General features: G+C 53.1%; 4 protein-coding genes across 4 annotated transcripts; 1 reads left to right on the forward strand and 3 right to left on the reverse strand.

Moving 5' to 3' along the window:
• Positions 1-3,196: 3,196 nt before the first annotated feature.
• On the reverse strand, positions 3,197-4,313 carry J4E85_006239 (uncharacterized protein; the record flags this gene model as incomplete). Its single annotated transcript, XM_051470479.1, has 3 exons — positions 3,197-3,759; positions 3,809-4,245; positions 4,300-4,313. The coding sequence occupies 3 exons, from the start codon at positions 4,311-4,313 to the stop codon at positions 3,197-3,199; spliced, it is 1,014 nt and encodes a 337-aa protein (XP_051325967.1).
• A 4,527-nt stretch (positions 4,314-8,840) lies between these two features.
• On the reverse strand, positions 8,841-10,606 carry GDI1 (Rab GDP dissociation inhibitor alpha; the record flags this gene model as incomplete). The annotated part of the gene is made up of 8 exons (XM_051470480.1): positions 8,841-8,932; positions 8,982-9,239; positions 9,291-9,842; positions 9,897-10,236; positions 10,288-10,315; positions 10,366-10,425; positions 10,477-10,501; positions 10,561-10,606. The coding sequence occupies 8 exons, from the start codon at positions 10,604-10,606 to the stop codon at positions 8,841-8,843; spliced, it is 1,401 nt and encodes a 466-aa protein (XP_051325968.1).
• A 466-nt stretch (positions 10,607-11,072) lies between these two features.
• On the reverse strand, positions 11,073-11,953 carry MRPL4 (54S ribosomal protein L4 mitochondrial; the record flags this gene model as incomplete). The annotated part of the gene is made up of 3 exons (XM_051470481.1): positions 11,073-11,198; positions 11,248-11,555; positions 11,608-11,953. The coding sequence occupies 3 exons, from the start codon at positions 11,951-11,953 to the stop codon at positions 11,073-11,075; spliced, it is 780 nt and encodes a 259-aa protein (XP_051325969.1).
• Positions 11,954-12,609: 656 nt separating this feature from the next.
• Positions 12,610-13,045, forward strand: J4E85_006242 (uncharacterized protein; the record flags this gene model as incomplete). The annotated part of the gene is made up of 2 exons (XM_051470482.1): positions 12,610-12,682; positions 12,732-13,045. 2 exons carry the CDS (start codon positions 12,610-12,612, stop codon positions 13,043-13,045), a joined length of 387 nt encoding a protein of 128 aa, XP_051325970.1.
• Positions 13,046-14,140: the final 1,095 nt, after the last annotated feature.

Genomic DNA, 14,140 nt, shown 5'->3' on the forward strand with positions numbered 1-14,140 from the left:
ACCAAAGTACCCTCGCGAGAAGACCCCTCGGGCTCGAGCGCGAAAGACAGAGAAGACCTTACTGCCGCTGCCGCTGCCGTGTGACGTTGGCCGCCATGTCTGCAACCCGCGTTTTTCCACACCAGCTAGTCGAAAGCATGCGATAAGTATCAAGTTCATTTTCAGATGTCTTCGCGAAGGTTGTCTTTCTTCTTTCATAGAGTTCGACATTGGGATCTTTGGAAGTACAGATCAGAGCTGAGCGTCTGAGTCATGTGGTGACACCGCCTGACTGATTTTAAGGCAGAAGCACCGATGAAGCAAGTAGGTGATGTGAAATTCCAGACGTGATTATTTAAGAAGCGGAGTCCGTGACGGCAAGAGCATCCAAAGGGTGCTTGAAAGTTTGTAGATGTCGAGAGCAGAGCGCCGAGACATGAGCTTGTAGTCTTTTGTTTTTAGACGAGCAGATCATAGGCGTTTCTAGATTGCGTTTTGGACATATAGAGGAATATGTTTTGTAGTGAAAAGGACAACGACAGCGGTGGAACGCAGGTTTTTATATCAGCTCTCCTGCGCCCTGCAAGACTGCTCTGAAGTCACGGTGGTAAATCGCGCTCCAACATCCGTTATGCCATCGGTGTTGGGCTGAGCACTCAACCGCACGCATATGCTAAATGCGGGAGACTGATTTGTTGTTTGAGAAGACAGCAGGGCGCAGACGAGCCATGGAGTGGCTGGGGTCCAATATCGTCGCCTTCCCGAACATTTTTTGCTTTTTTGTCTCTTTTGATGCGATAGGATGTCAAATTTCGAAGAAAGAGAAGCGGAAGGATCATACGTCAGTGTGTGGTTCCCTTTGGTGGAAAGACGTGGAGGAATAAAGGCGGAAGGAGACTACGGTAGTCGATTTTGTCCTTTTCGAAGAGGAGAGCCCATCAAGAGGTGCACTACGTGTTTTAGAGGAAAGCACTTCGAGCACTGAGGGGTAGAGGAAGTAGGAAGAGAGGAACCGGCAGAGCTTTTATAACGTTCTGCGACAGTCGCCTCGGTATGTATTAATAAGGGTATGTTGAAACTCGACATGCATTCCACAGTAGTACTTTTGACTAGGTAGCCATCACAGTTGAGTGTTTCTGTTTTGGAGACTGTTCCTGAACGGCGAGGTAGACTTTGCGGTAATGCAAAGTTGAGTCTTTGGAAGACATAAAACCTTTTCCACCATGTTTTGACCACTTTTGTTAAATACTACAGTGCATGCAGCGCTGCACTCGGCATTTCGAAGTACGAAAAGCAAAGACGACAAAGAGACATGCGAAAGTTTGCCAGTAGTTTTGGTGATGGAAATTTGACGAACATGTTCTTTTTCTTTTTTGGGAGAAAGAAAGGCAGAACATGGCCAAGTTTGGCGTACATTTGGTAAATGGGAGGAGATCGTAGAGGAAGTAACGAGACAAGAAGAGCCAAGGTCGGAAGAGCTTTTATATAGCTTCTAGAACGTAAGATCAATACAGAGATCGCGCCGGAAGCTTGGTATATCAACTTCTCTGCTCTTCCTCTCAACATACCGTTGTGTGCCGTACGTTTTTTGTGTCGCACGCTTCCAAGTCCAGCCAGCGCAACACCAGCGATCTCCATGACATCTGCCAGTACTACTTTCTGATGCTTCTTCTGAAAATGTGTTTGAGAAGAAGGAAAACCAACGAACTGTGGTCGACGATTCTGAGTATATTCCAAGGTTGGTATGCTCCCGTCTTTCTCGGATAAGAGAGAGGAAAGAGGGAGAGAGCCACCATAATATGTTCATGTATTGGTTTGATTTCGAGAAAGACAGCACAATCATTCCGTTGTGCAGCGGTACCTTTGGAGTTTTAGAAAGAAAGTATGGTATAGGAAGTAAGGTTCAAAGGCGCAGAAGAGTGTATTTTATACCCATCTCCCACGACAGCGCCGCGCCAAAAGAGCAGTAAAGCGTTAAAGTTCCCGCAAAGCTCATGCGAGTTTGGCGGTTGATTTTTCGAATTGTCTCAAAACCAGAGTTCCACCAGCGCCCATTTGCATAGCCCATGTTCAGTTTTGAGCACCCGAAGATCATAGGAACATACATATGTTGCTTTTGTTTTCCGTCAATTTCGAAGATTGCAACATGAATTATGCAGTGATATCTTTCTGGACGCATGTACCATACGTAGGGTGGGTTTTAATGTTTAGACAAAGAGGAGAGAGCGGAGCAGAAATCCATGAAACTTTGTTAAGGACATTTTGGAAAAGGAGGAGCAGACAGAACATCAGGACTGGTATGCTGAGTTTTTGGAGTATAACACTCAGACTGCGATAATGAAGGAGAAGAGATTGAGCAGCAGCAGTAGATCTTTTATACACAGACACACTGTTGCCAAGCCGCTACGCCTGATATCCGCAAAGAAGCTGAGCGAGTGCATGTCCACCTCGGGGTTGTTTCTTCCCTAATACAGGCCAGATGATGCGCACTGTCAGCGCATCACCATGTTTCTAGAAGGTCTTCTTTTCGGCGCATGCAATCCAGTCAAGCACAACTTTGGAGATTCTCACCTCTGCCACTTGACACAAGAAAAAAAAACCGAACACCCTAAAGCCTACGTTGACGTTGGGTCACTCACTTTGCGTCGACGTAGGCTGCAGACCCAAAATCTTCGGTCATGTTCTCAATTACTACTTCAAAAGAAGCGACAACTATACTAAATGTACGCCGCGAGCTACATGCAAGAGGCTACCCAATTCCCAAACGCCGCCGTTTACCAAAATATGCTCGGGTATGATGCAGAAGAAGAACCACACCCCAATTTACCCCCAATTCCTTCCCTTCCCCGCATCATGCAACACATCAAGGAAATTCGTTCAGTCAAAAGTATTAAGTACAAGGGTTCATCAAGCAGCCGGAGCGGCGCCAACACCACCAAGACAGAGATCCGAGACAGATCCGGGTGGAGGTGGCGCAGTTCTCGTAGGCGGCTGAGGCGGAGGCCGTGCAGGGAGCGGCGGGGGAGGCCCCGAAGAGCGCCCGGGTGTGTGGTCGACGAACTGATGCAATTGGCCCAAGCTGTCCTGCGCACTTCGACACTTCTTGATAGCTTGCGTGAGTTGTGCTAGTTTCGCCAGCCTCGCTTCTATCCTCTGTTCGATCGACTCTCCCGAGCTACAGACTGTCAGCACACCTCAGCTCACACACTCAAGAGATCTAATGGTACCGCGGTGGGGTTCCTGTTCCGCCATTGGGAACACCGCCGTTGGGGTGCGGCTGGAACTCCATCTCGCGCTTCATCATCTCAAGCGTTGAGGGGAAGTATGGCTCGACGCCGTAGGTCTTGAGGTAGCTGGCGGTCTTCTCGATGCGCTTGATCTCGCGCTTGACGTCCCAGCCCTCGCCCTCGCCGAAGCGGCGCTGCACGACATCGACCATGGTCTCGTCGAGTCTGTTGTAGAAGTCGCGGCGGGCTGCTATGTCGCCGGCGTCAGCACTGTCGATGCCGCCGTGGGAGTTGAGGTTGCCGCCGAGCTTCAGGATGAGGTCGAAGGCGTAGCGCGGGCCGGACGGGAGCAGTGTCAGGCGCTGGATGTCGGGCAGGAACTTCAGCATGGCCGAGGCAAAGTGCGACGAGGAGATGGAGTCGTTGAGGTCGTCTTGCAGGCGGTGCAGGTCGAAGTTGACGATGGTGATCTTGCGGTCGAGCTGGGCGTTGAGTGTGGGCGCCGCATCGGCGGTGGTGGTGTCCATGATCTTAGCAATTGAGGCAGGAACGTCTGGGCAGGTCAGTACAAAGTGGTGCAGCGAGCAGTGCAGGTGGCTTACCTGGGCGCAGTCCGCGCTTGTCGATCCAGTTGTGCACCTCGGCGCGCTGCTGCTCGAGCTGGTCGACCCAGTTCTGCATGTCGGCGAGCTGGCTCTCGAGCTGCTCGATCTTCTCCGTGTAGGGCTGGACGGCCTGGTTGAAGGCAGCGGTGATGAGGTCGGGCATGCCGAGCCCCATCGGGGCGCTGCTGCCGGTCGGGGGCACCTGCTGGGAGCGGATGGGCATGTTGTTGTGGGTTGGGGGAGCACTCTGCGCGTACGTCGGCTCTTGGGGTTGCTGCTGGCGGGGATACATGTCCGGCTCCTCGGTAGGCGAGAAGGGCTGGCTGTGGTGGGACTCCTTACGGCTCGACTCGGGGCGCTTATCTGTGTAATCGTCGAATGACTGCGAGCGCGGGTTCTCACTGTTGTCGACGTAAGAATTGGCTCGGGACCGACTATGCAAAGTTAGTGCGCGTCACCAGATGCAGCGCGTAGCAGGTCCGACTTACCGTTTGAAGAACATTATGCGAAAAGAAGAGTCTGCAGCGAAGGGTGAAGGCCGGCGGTGTTATAAGCTGACAGTTCAGAGGAAGCGAGATTGCGCCTGACGATACGAATAAAGAATGGTTGGGCGTGTGGGATTTAGGCTTTCGATTCGCAGGAAATGTGCGAGGTTGAACGACGGGCTGCTGTTGGCGGCGGTGGTTGGGGCAGGCCCCTGGTTCCAAGACACGATAACACGACTATCGATGATGCGCTGCGTTGCACACACACACGGCGCGTCGCACAAGACGGACTATATGTCTTTTGCGGAGCGATGGACGTAAACAATGCGCCGCAGACGGTAGCGGAGGTAATAATGCGCCGAACGGATGTTGTTGACGAGCGTAGGCTTTGTATAGTCGTGCGTTGGGTAGGACCATCCTCGCATGCCGCCCAGCGCAGCATCCGCAGGCCCCGCTAGTTTGTGGAGCCGAGCCTTCCCAGCCGCCCGTCCCCAGCCACATCACACCTCTCGAGACCGCTTCGAGCCTGCCGTCCGCCCATCTCGCCTGATAACGAGACAGCACGGTGATGCTCCTTCAAGCGACCTCGCCTTCCCCACGCGGCCTGCCGTCGCTTCCAGAGCATCACGACCGCTTCAGGTACTTGCACAGCGCAATGTTGCCCGGCAACCTAAGCTCATCTCGGAAGCATGCATCTTCCTAGCTCCAGTCAACGTGCGTTTCCTGCGTGTTTGGTACAGCGCGTCCAGCGATCCTACCGTTGCCGTAGTGAACCATACTTTTCGACCATTGCTTCCCCTATCTCAACAGGGTTGGCACATCAAACCCTGTCGAAAAGAAAACTGGACAGCTACTTCTGCAGAACTGATAAGACTACATTGCCTTGACAATTCTCAAACTGGTGTTTGTATAGTAATGTCGACTTCAGCGCACTTGTTGAGCTTTTCCCTTGTATGAGGTGACCATACGCTCGCATACGAAACTAATTTTAAACGCACTACAACTACACACCAACTACTCTACCTTCCCACTAGTCTTTCCGTTGACGGTTCCATTCCCCTGCGTCTTCTTGCTACCGCCAAACTCCACCCCCCGAATAGTCCACTCGCTGTAAATCTCGAGTCCGCTAACAAACACACCCAACAAGCTCGCAATAACAAAGTGACTAATCGTCGTTCCAATCTCCAGCCAGCTGCCCTCGTCCTTGACCATGTAGAAGAAGCTCAGTGTCATGACATCACTGACTGCCATCACCACCATGAAGAGGGCTGACGGCGCCACACCCAGACGGCGGTTGAGCAGACCGAAATTGGCCGAGAGAGCCGCAAATGGCACCATGAGCTTGAGCATGAGAAGTGCGCCCTGAGAAAAGGGATCGAAAATGGGGACCAGGCGGTAGACGGCGTCGAGCGAAAACGACGACACCGAAGCGATGTTGGATGCGCTGAAAAAGGCCGACTGGATGAAGAAGATGAAGAAGAGGGCGATGCGGGCGTCGGCTAGTGTCAATGTTCTGTACTCCCCCTTTTGGAGCGAATCGAGGCGATCAGACGCAGCGTCCATGGTAGGCTTGGCCGGATCCGATGTAATGGCTGCAGTCGATGGGTTGGCCGTGTTATGCAGGTACACCTGGTGCTCGAGGCGCATCCAGCTGAACAGACACATGCAGAAGGCGAAGTAAAATAGCCCTTCGTACGAGATGGAGAGAATGATAAATGTCGGCGCAAACTGCAGGAAGATGACTACGAGGCGGTGGACGTAGTGGGTGTTGGGGTATAGACCATGCAGTTGAGGGACGACAAGTGAGGCCAACAGCGTTGCTCGTGTCACTGTCAGAACACCAAATGGTATGCCTACGCGCGCTTGGAGGTATCCGCTGCTGCTTTTCGTCACAATCATGGACAGTACTACGAGACCGAGCTGGACGCCCAGTATGATACGAGAGTTGTTGTTGAGCTCGTGCTTGGCGAGTTCGGCTTCGGATTTACCGTCTTCGAGAATGCTCTTCTCAAAGAGCAGGTAAAGCGCGCCGATGACAAACATCAACGCACCTCCAAGAAGACTGCAGGTTGTTAGTCCCAGATCAATTCCTCTGGGCGACGCACTTACATCAGGCGAGTGTCCTCTGCCTTGTTGGCTGGTAGTAGTGTGAAAGCGCTCATGCCCACGCAAGACAGGACCCAAGTGGCGACTGTCGCCATGTTCTTCTTCACAAACTCTTGTCCATAGACTGCTGGCCATAGTGTTGCAACCAGGTAGCATACGGTGTAAATTTCCCTGACGAAGTAGCTTTGGACCTATCTCTAAGTTAGTACCATCGTGGCTTTCTGTGCATGGCCTACGTACCAAAGCCTCGAGGAGACCAAAAAAGCCTAGAGTCGCAAGAACAAGTTTCGCAATATCGGCGCCTGAGTTCAGATGACCAAACAGAACCTTGCCGCCCTTGACGAGCGACAGCCTCTGCGCAAAGACTTCCTCCCAAAACAAGACAGGGAAAACGGCGTATGCGTAGTAGACGATCGGTGATTCCTGTTTGAAAAATACTCCACAGAGTGCAACAAACACAGAAGAGAACACCACCATACTGGCCGCCGTTCTTTGTGCTGGCACATGTTCGGTGAGCACATGCAAGTCAATGACAGTCGTAATGGCGAACACAATCCATCCGACATAGCCGGCAGTCACCAGCGTCCGTAGGAAGAGCCAATCGTACGTCTGCAAGTACCGCAATCCTTCGAGACCAAGGTCGATGAGCTCGTAAGTCTCACGGATAGCTTCGACATCGTTGCCCTTGTCGATGAAAGCTTGTATTTCCGCAATGCGATGTTCGACAGAATGTGCGTCGTCACCAAGGCCAGCGAACGGCTTGTAGTGGAGTTGTGTCGACTTCTTGATATCCTCTTTGACGTGATACATTTCCAGTATTTCCTTAGCGTTGGCAAGAAGAGCTTCTGCCTTGGCTTTGGGGTCTTTGTCAAGGTAAGAGAGCGGCAAGACTCCGACGGAGTTGGTGGGAAAGTCCAGACCGACCAGGTACGCCATCAATGCCGCGACGTCGGCTTGGTCAACGTCGTGTCGTTCGACCTCGTCCAAGTTCCAGTCCGAAGAAAACTCGGTGTGGCCTTTAGCAACGCCTGATACGTTCTTCAATGGTGCTGCAACACCAGCACCCCATGCAATCAAGGGTGTGCGCGTATTGTCTGGATGTCCGTCTCCATGGCTTCCCCAGTCGCTCATGCCGTGATCCGCCGTGAACACAAAGGACGTCTTGCCATCGTTGTAGAACTCTTCAATCAGCTCCGTAATCTCCTGAACTCCACGGTCCACGATCTGAATGTTGTGCAAGTATTGCCACGAGTATGGACGATGCGCATGGCCTGTAGTGTCGATTCCAAGCAAGTGGAGGAAGAAGACGTTTTTCTCCTGCCTCAATTCTGCGTCCAGTGTCGCGTTCGTTTTGGCGTCCGCGAAGAGCTTCTTGACGCGCTCGAATACCCATTCGTCCAACACCCAGGCGTCTTTGGAGGAATCCTCTTCTTCAGCACCATAGCAGTATGCGTCGACTCTCCCAGGTACAGCGCCCGCCTCAAACATGGGAAGAATGTCGGGACTGCCCCAGCTCCATGTATGCCGGCTTCGATTGAAGACGCTGTCAAAGTTGACTGGGTTCAGCTTCCACCCGGTCGTGACCGCGGAGACATCCTCGTATAAACCTGCGATGAGCGCAACATGTCCAGGGCGCGATTCGGTGGGGACGCGTGTATGGGAGACGCCAAAGGTGCCATGTTCTAGGACGCGAGAGCGAAGGTACGGGGCGAGAGGTCGCGGGTCGCTGGTGTTGTCTGCGAGAGGGGTCGGAGGATTGGGGTCAGGGTTGGGAAACGATTGAAAAGCCTTGTCTGCGCGGAGGCCGTCGCCTGTAATACTGTCAGTGCTGAATGGAGGCCCATTTGACGCGACTCACCAACAAAAAGCACTAAACGTTTCGCGGGAGCTTCCTGCGTCTCCACGCGGTGCTCGCGCATGCCATGGACAATTGGACTTGTGAAATGTATGCTGAAGATTGTATAAATGTACACCAGATGGAACACCACTGCTACCAGCAGGAACCTGTAGCGACCGAATTGCGCCATGGTAAAGGAGTGTGGGAACAGCAATGCGCTTCGAGGACACGTTTTGTGGACGCGTTGCAGTACTCAGATGGTTGCGGAGCCATGGAGGTATCCCTGCCAAGATCTACCGTCGTCATAGGCACAGGTACAACATCACGACTCAATACGCTACAAATGGATGCAGCTTTGACTTGTTATCCACCTTGATCTGGACTGGACTGACACGTTCGTCGAGACGCACGTGGTGGTCGAGTTGGAAGGGACCGATCTCATCGCCCAAATAGGAAATACCGAGCTCGAGCTCCGCAGCATCACGCGTTCACACATGTTGAGAATGCAAGTCATTGTAGAAGCCAAGTCTTTACCGATTACCAAACGATATACCTAAAAGACCGTTGATGCTTGTATCATCCGTCCCCTCGTGGAGCCCGTCTATTCCTCAACATTGAAGTTCGCGCCCTCTCTCAGACCCTCGACAACCAGCTCGTGGCCCTCGGCCCGCTGGTAAATGTCCTTGATGTCATCTGTCATATGTCAGTATTTCGTGCACCATTTCAGACATCGGAAACATACCAGTCGTTGTCTCAAAGTGGCTGGTGGCGTCGTAGCTCTTCGACATGAAGATGTTGTCCTTGGCACCGCTCTCAATTGGCTCGTAGAGTGGGATAGCTGGGCCCATGAACTTCTCCTCGATCTTTCCGAGACGGTCAAGACCGGGCTGGAGCTCAAGGTGGTGGTTGCTGTCGCCCTCAGCGATGGTGGAGACAATGGCGATGTAGTAGCCCTTGGGGCAGACGTTGTGTGCAGACGAGACGACAGCGATGTAGATGTCTAGTGGAAACTGTCAGCAAGGGTTCTGTGGGCACACGGGTGTATACGTACCGTGCTTGCGTCCGACCTGAGACTGAGGAATGATCAGTTGCAGTGAGTCGGCATCGGCTGTGTTGGGGATGGGGTGGTTCAGAATGCAAATGGCCTTGAGCAAATGTCCAGTAACACGCGCCTTGCCAGGGAAGTATGAGGGGTCGGCGAGGATCTTTCCTGCCTTGGTCTCAAACTTCATGCCCTCGCCAGCGTCGTCCTTCTCCTTCATGGTGGCCTTGATACCCACAACCTTGTCGCCTTCGTAGAGGAACTCGTCGACGTCGGTGTTCAGCATGTAGGTACCACCGTAAATAGCGGAGAGACGAGCGAAACCCTGAGGAAGCTCTCCCAAACCGTAGAGCGGGTAGATGTAAGGCGATTTTCCGTAGCGTGCCATGGAGTTGACGTAGAGCCTGATGCGCTGGACGGCCTCATTTGCTTGCCCCTTCTGTGTGATGTAGTCGTCGGTGGGGTACAAGGCCATGGAGTGGCCGATGAAATCGCGAGTGGTAGCCTCAAGGCCGAACTTGTCGTATACGTCCTTCATGGTGCAGTTCTGGATATCGATGCCTGCGTCAGATGTCAGTCACCATTCTCTATTCCTTTTTACTTGAGCATCCGTACCCTTGTGTGACGCTGGGTCATCCGCGTTGTAAGCGCCAACCCACTCGAGGAAGTTCCTCGCCCGACGCTTCTCGAAGAGACCCATGAGAGGCGATCGCAGCGCCTCGCCGGCATCTGAGGGGACCTTTGCGACGGTTGCCTTGGCGCCGTTGCCCTGTTGTACGTAGCTGCCGGCGATCTGCTTGAACTCGAGGTATTTGGTGACGTCGGTGGAGACGAGAATGTTGGTGAGTTCACCGTTGGACATGAGCAGCTTAGGGACGAGGTCGATGTTCCAGTCGTTGACGCGACCGTACTTCTTCCATGGCTCGCCCTCGGTCTGGCCGTACCGCTTGAAGAGCTAGTCACCGGGTTAGCATGTGTTGGACTGCCAGGCTTGTCGAAAACTTACAGCTTCAATGTTCAGCGATGCTGCCTCACTGCTTCCTGTTAGCTCTCGCCCCTCAGGGTACCTGTTCAGATAACATACCCGCCATAGTGGTCGTTGCGGTCGATGTGGAGCACCTTCTTGCCCTTGACACTAAGGACTCTGCAAGCATGTCAGTATGGACTCGGAAGCTGGCACGCGTCCGTGTGTTACCCTGAAAGTACACATTCCGTGAGACCTGGAGATAGTTAGCTTCCGCGACGGCAGCGTTACGTAGGTGGGGTAAGGGCAACCCACCTGTTCCCAGGACCACTACGTCGTATTCGGGGGCAATCTCGTCCATGGCTGTCAGATGTCGGGTGCAGAATAAGAAAGTTGAGGATTGCGGTAGAGGGTGTCCGCTAAGAAGGCGCGTGGACAGGCGGTGTTAGCCCTAGGCGGTGTGATGGATGTGGGGTTGTAGCTCTCTCTGGGAAGCGCCTCGCCAATCTGGTCGACCTCCAGGGCTGTTTATGCTCGCATTACTTTCATAACTCGTCGCGGTTAGCATACGCTTGACTAGTGCACTTCATTGATTTCATGACTGATTGTGATACACGCGATATGCTACAGAGGCCGCCCTGGCCACCCTAATCTATACAGCATCCTCACTGCACTAGCAGTGCTCCCCGTTCGCCATCCCATATATGATGCGTTTATGATCGTAGTCACATTTGTACGATTTCCGTACCGTTGCAAAAGTTTCAACAGGTACATTCCTCGCCGGGTAGCTACCCAGGCGCATATGCCACCTGCGCCCATGATCCTCATTATGCGTGATTCACCTTCTCCTTCGGTTGCACTTCGGGTTCTGGAAGTACTTTGTCTTTCGAGGGCTCTTCGATGGTTTGCTCGGCCGGAGTCTCGTACGGCGTCTCGTCTGCTTCTACGGGTTCCTACAAATTGGTCAGCATGTGGATAGCCATCCTGAGAAGTTGTACGTACATATGGTGTTTGAGTGTACTGTGGACCGTCTGTCCTCGACAAGTCGATATCTGGATCGCTCTGCGCTAGCACGTAGGCTTCCTGGTATGCCTGGTGTCGCTCGGCCAATGTGTCGAGAATCGCCTTCATCGTCTCCTGCACCGTTTTGTCTCGCTCCTCATTTTCGAAGTCGCCGTAGCCCGCGTCCAGACGCTTTCGCTCAAGCTTTTCGGTCGCAAGACGATTCCGCTCCTTCACGCATACCCACCACAGCTGGTGCAGGGTGTCCCAGTCTCGACTGCGCAGCTCGCCAACAGTCCACGACCTTCCTGTTCCTCTGTCAGTTACCCGCTTCCCGTCACGGAACCAATGGCAGCCTACCATGTTTCTGCTCTTCTACTGGTGTCTGTAGGAGCTGCTGGTCCTTGAAGAAATCCCACAGGCCGTGGTCGGGTGTGCCAGTCACTTCCTGCTCGATCTTGACGGGCTTGGGCAACCGCTGCTTTGCGAAATCTTTCTCCTTGACCGACAATGTTTGTCTAGGACGCAGACCGGTAGCTCTGACGGCGGAATTGCCTCTGTCCCTGTTGTTGTCTCTTTTCCATCGGGCGGGTGATGTGGAGAAGCGCGCGCATTGGACCGACGGCACCAGGAAAGACAGCACCGTGTCCTGCTGCACGAGTGCGAGATTGGGCCGTAGTAATCGTGAGGAGTGTATCGTAGCCATGTCGTCGGTGTGGGCTGTGCTTGCCGATGCTGGTGGGCGCAGCCGGGTTACATTCAAAGTTGCAGGAAACTGCGACCGGGGTAGGCCGCTAGCGCATGCCATCAGCCATCAGCCCTAATCAAACCCACCTAGGCACCGCCCTCCCGTATAAAGAGAAGCCACCCCGCGCTCCTCTTCCTCTCGTCACCAAACTTCGCGCTCATCACCCAGTGCTGGGCGCCTTCAGATAGTTTCCAATTTCACTTGACGATTTCTTCGATTTCACCAGCGGGTACCAGGACCCGCCCTTTAACATCCCGAAATGCAGTATTCAATCTTCTCCATGCGATTCGTTCCAAGCGAACTCGCCCGCCTGTACTGGCAGCCACAGCAACTCCGTCTCGTCGCCAAACCACCCTGGAAGTCAGTCAATTAATTGGGAGTTCGCACTCTCCTACTCGACCGCCGATAATAACAGTGCTCTGTTCGATACCCCTTCACTTCTTTCTTCTACTTCGTCGTCCGCCGCCTTGACAGGTGGCTTACTTGCACCGGACCCTTCTTTCCACACCACTCCAGACTGGGACCTCTTCCCCCATTCTGACTCACAATATCTTGGCGATGGCACGCAACTGCTTCCTGGCGGGCCTACTTCACTTTCGATCGCGGAAGACAACATGAACATGCTTACCATGCCGCCTGGCATGGGCAATATCAACACTATGAACACATCTGCGCTGATGACCAGAGGTAAAGACCACGCCACGCTTCTCAATTCTCCAGTAACTAATCTACGTAGATTACTCTCAGTCTGGTTCTTCCTCGACAAGTCACAAGGATCAGAGCTCATCACCTTCTGAGCAAATCTCGTCGTCCAAATTGTCATCTACAAAGAACAGCCCCAAGGACTCAGAACCCTCCTGCCGAGTTGAGAAGCGAAAGGCAAACACCCTTGCTGCCCGTCGCTACCGCCAAAAGCGCGTCGATCAAATGAGTACCCTCGAGGCCGAACTCAAGGAAGTCAAAGCCGAGCGGGACGACCTTAAAGTCCGCAACGCCAGGTTGGAGGGAGAGGTCGAGACGCTTCGTGCCCTGCTCCGTTCTCAGAAGTAACCCTGCATCGGTCTGTCAGCATGTGGTGGTCTAATCTTTCCTGTTTCATCATCTAGAGAGGCCTCCTTTCAGACGATGTCGGACAATGGGTCGGATCATGGTACGCCTGTTCAGGGCGATATTCAGATCGGCAAAATAGGGTTTAATCTCAGAGGTTGTAGGGTTCTGGTGGTGTACACTCACTGTCAATCTCGTCAAACGATGAATTCAATATCTGTTCTGCATATGACTCTATGTTGTACTGTCCTCAGTTTATACTGATGTTTGCATTCATCTTCCGCGACAATCACTCTGGCTCATAATGAGCAAGAGCCTATATCTACACAAATTGAGCCCTTGAAGACGTCCATCAACCTCACAATGAGTCGAAGTGAGCAACACCCTCGACGATGTCCTACATCAACAACACCATTATCTGCCAAATCGTACTCGCTTTGGGAACCTAACCGGACATTCCGTCGCCCAAACCCCGTACGCCCTTTTCGCTGAACGCAAGCCTGAGGCTTGCAGCTGCGGTGCCTTAGTCCAAAGTGTGGTCCCCGGATGATGTTCACAGCCCCACCTAAAGCCACCCGATGGTCCAATCATAGCGCGCAGCGGTGAGTCATTCTCACTCAGGGTGTGTCCGAATCCTTGGCTTGTCTTACGGCTGCTTTCTTCCTCAACAACGACTCATTGGCGCCGCCAGCCACCTCCAAACTCAACTTGCGCATCGGTGTAAGCGGCCTTCAGATGCCGACCTTCGTGTAGCGCTCGGCAGTCGTCACCCCGCAGATGTTTGAGAGCACCCCCCGCTGCAACTCCCACGAACATCAGACTGTGATCACAGGAAAGTGCTACTAACTGTGTTGCAGCGGTGGGCTCTACACCTCTTCTACCGGGGTTTGACGTTTCCTACGATCCCTTGTTTCGAGGCCGGCCTTCTGTACCGCCTCAATCAGGTACAGCATTCTATCTTGCCTTGCAACGTCGTTTTCCATCCTCATCCCGGCTTACCAGGAGACTGCCGACTTCATTGCAACTTCATGTTTCCTATCTTCCCTTCAAGTACCCACAATCCAGGGTGCGTCGTTACAGTATTTGATCGGCAATCTT

Source organism: Alternaria conjuncta, assembly GCF_024043145.1.
Source record: "Alternaria conjuncta strain BMP 0040 chromosome Unknown scaffold_8, whole genome shotgun sequence".
Lineage (NCBI taxonomy): Eukaryota > Fungi > Ascomycota > Dothideomycetes > Pleosporales > Pleosporaceae > Alternaria > Alternaria conjuncta.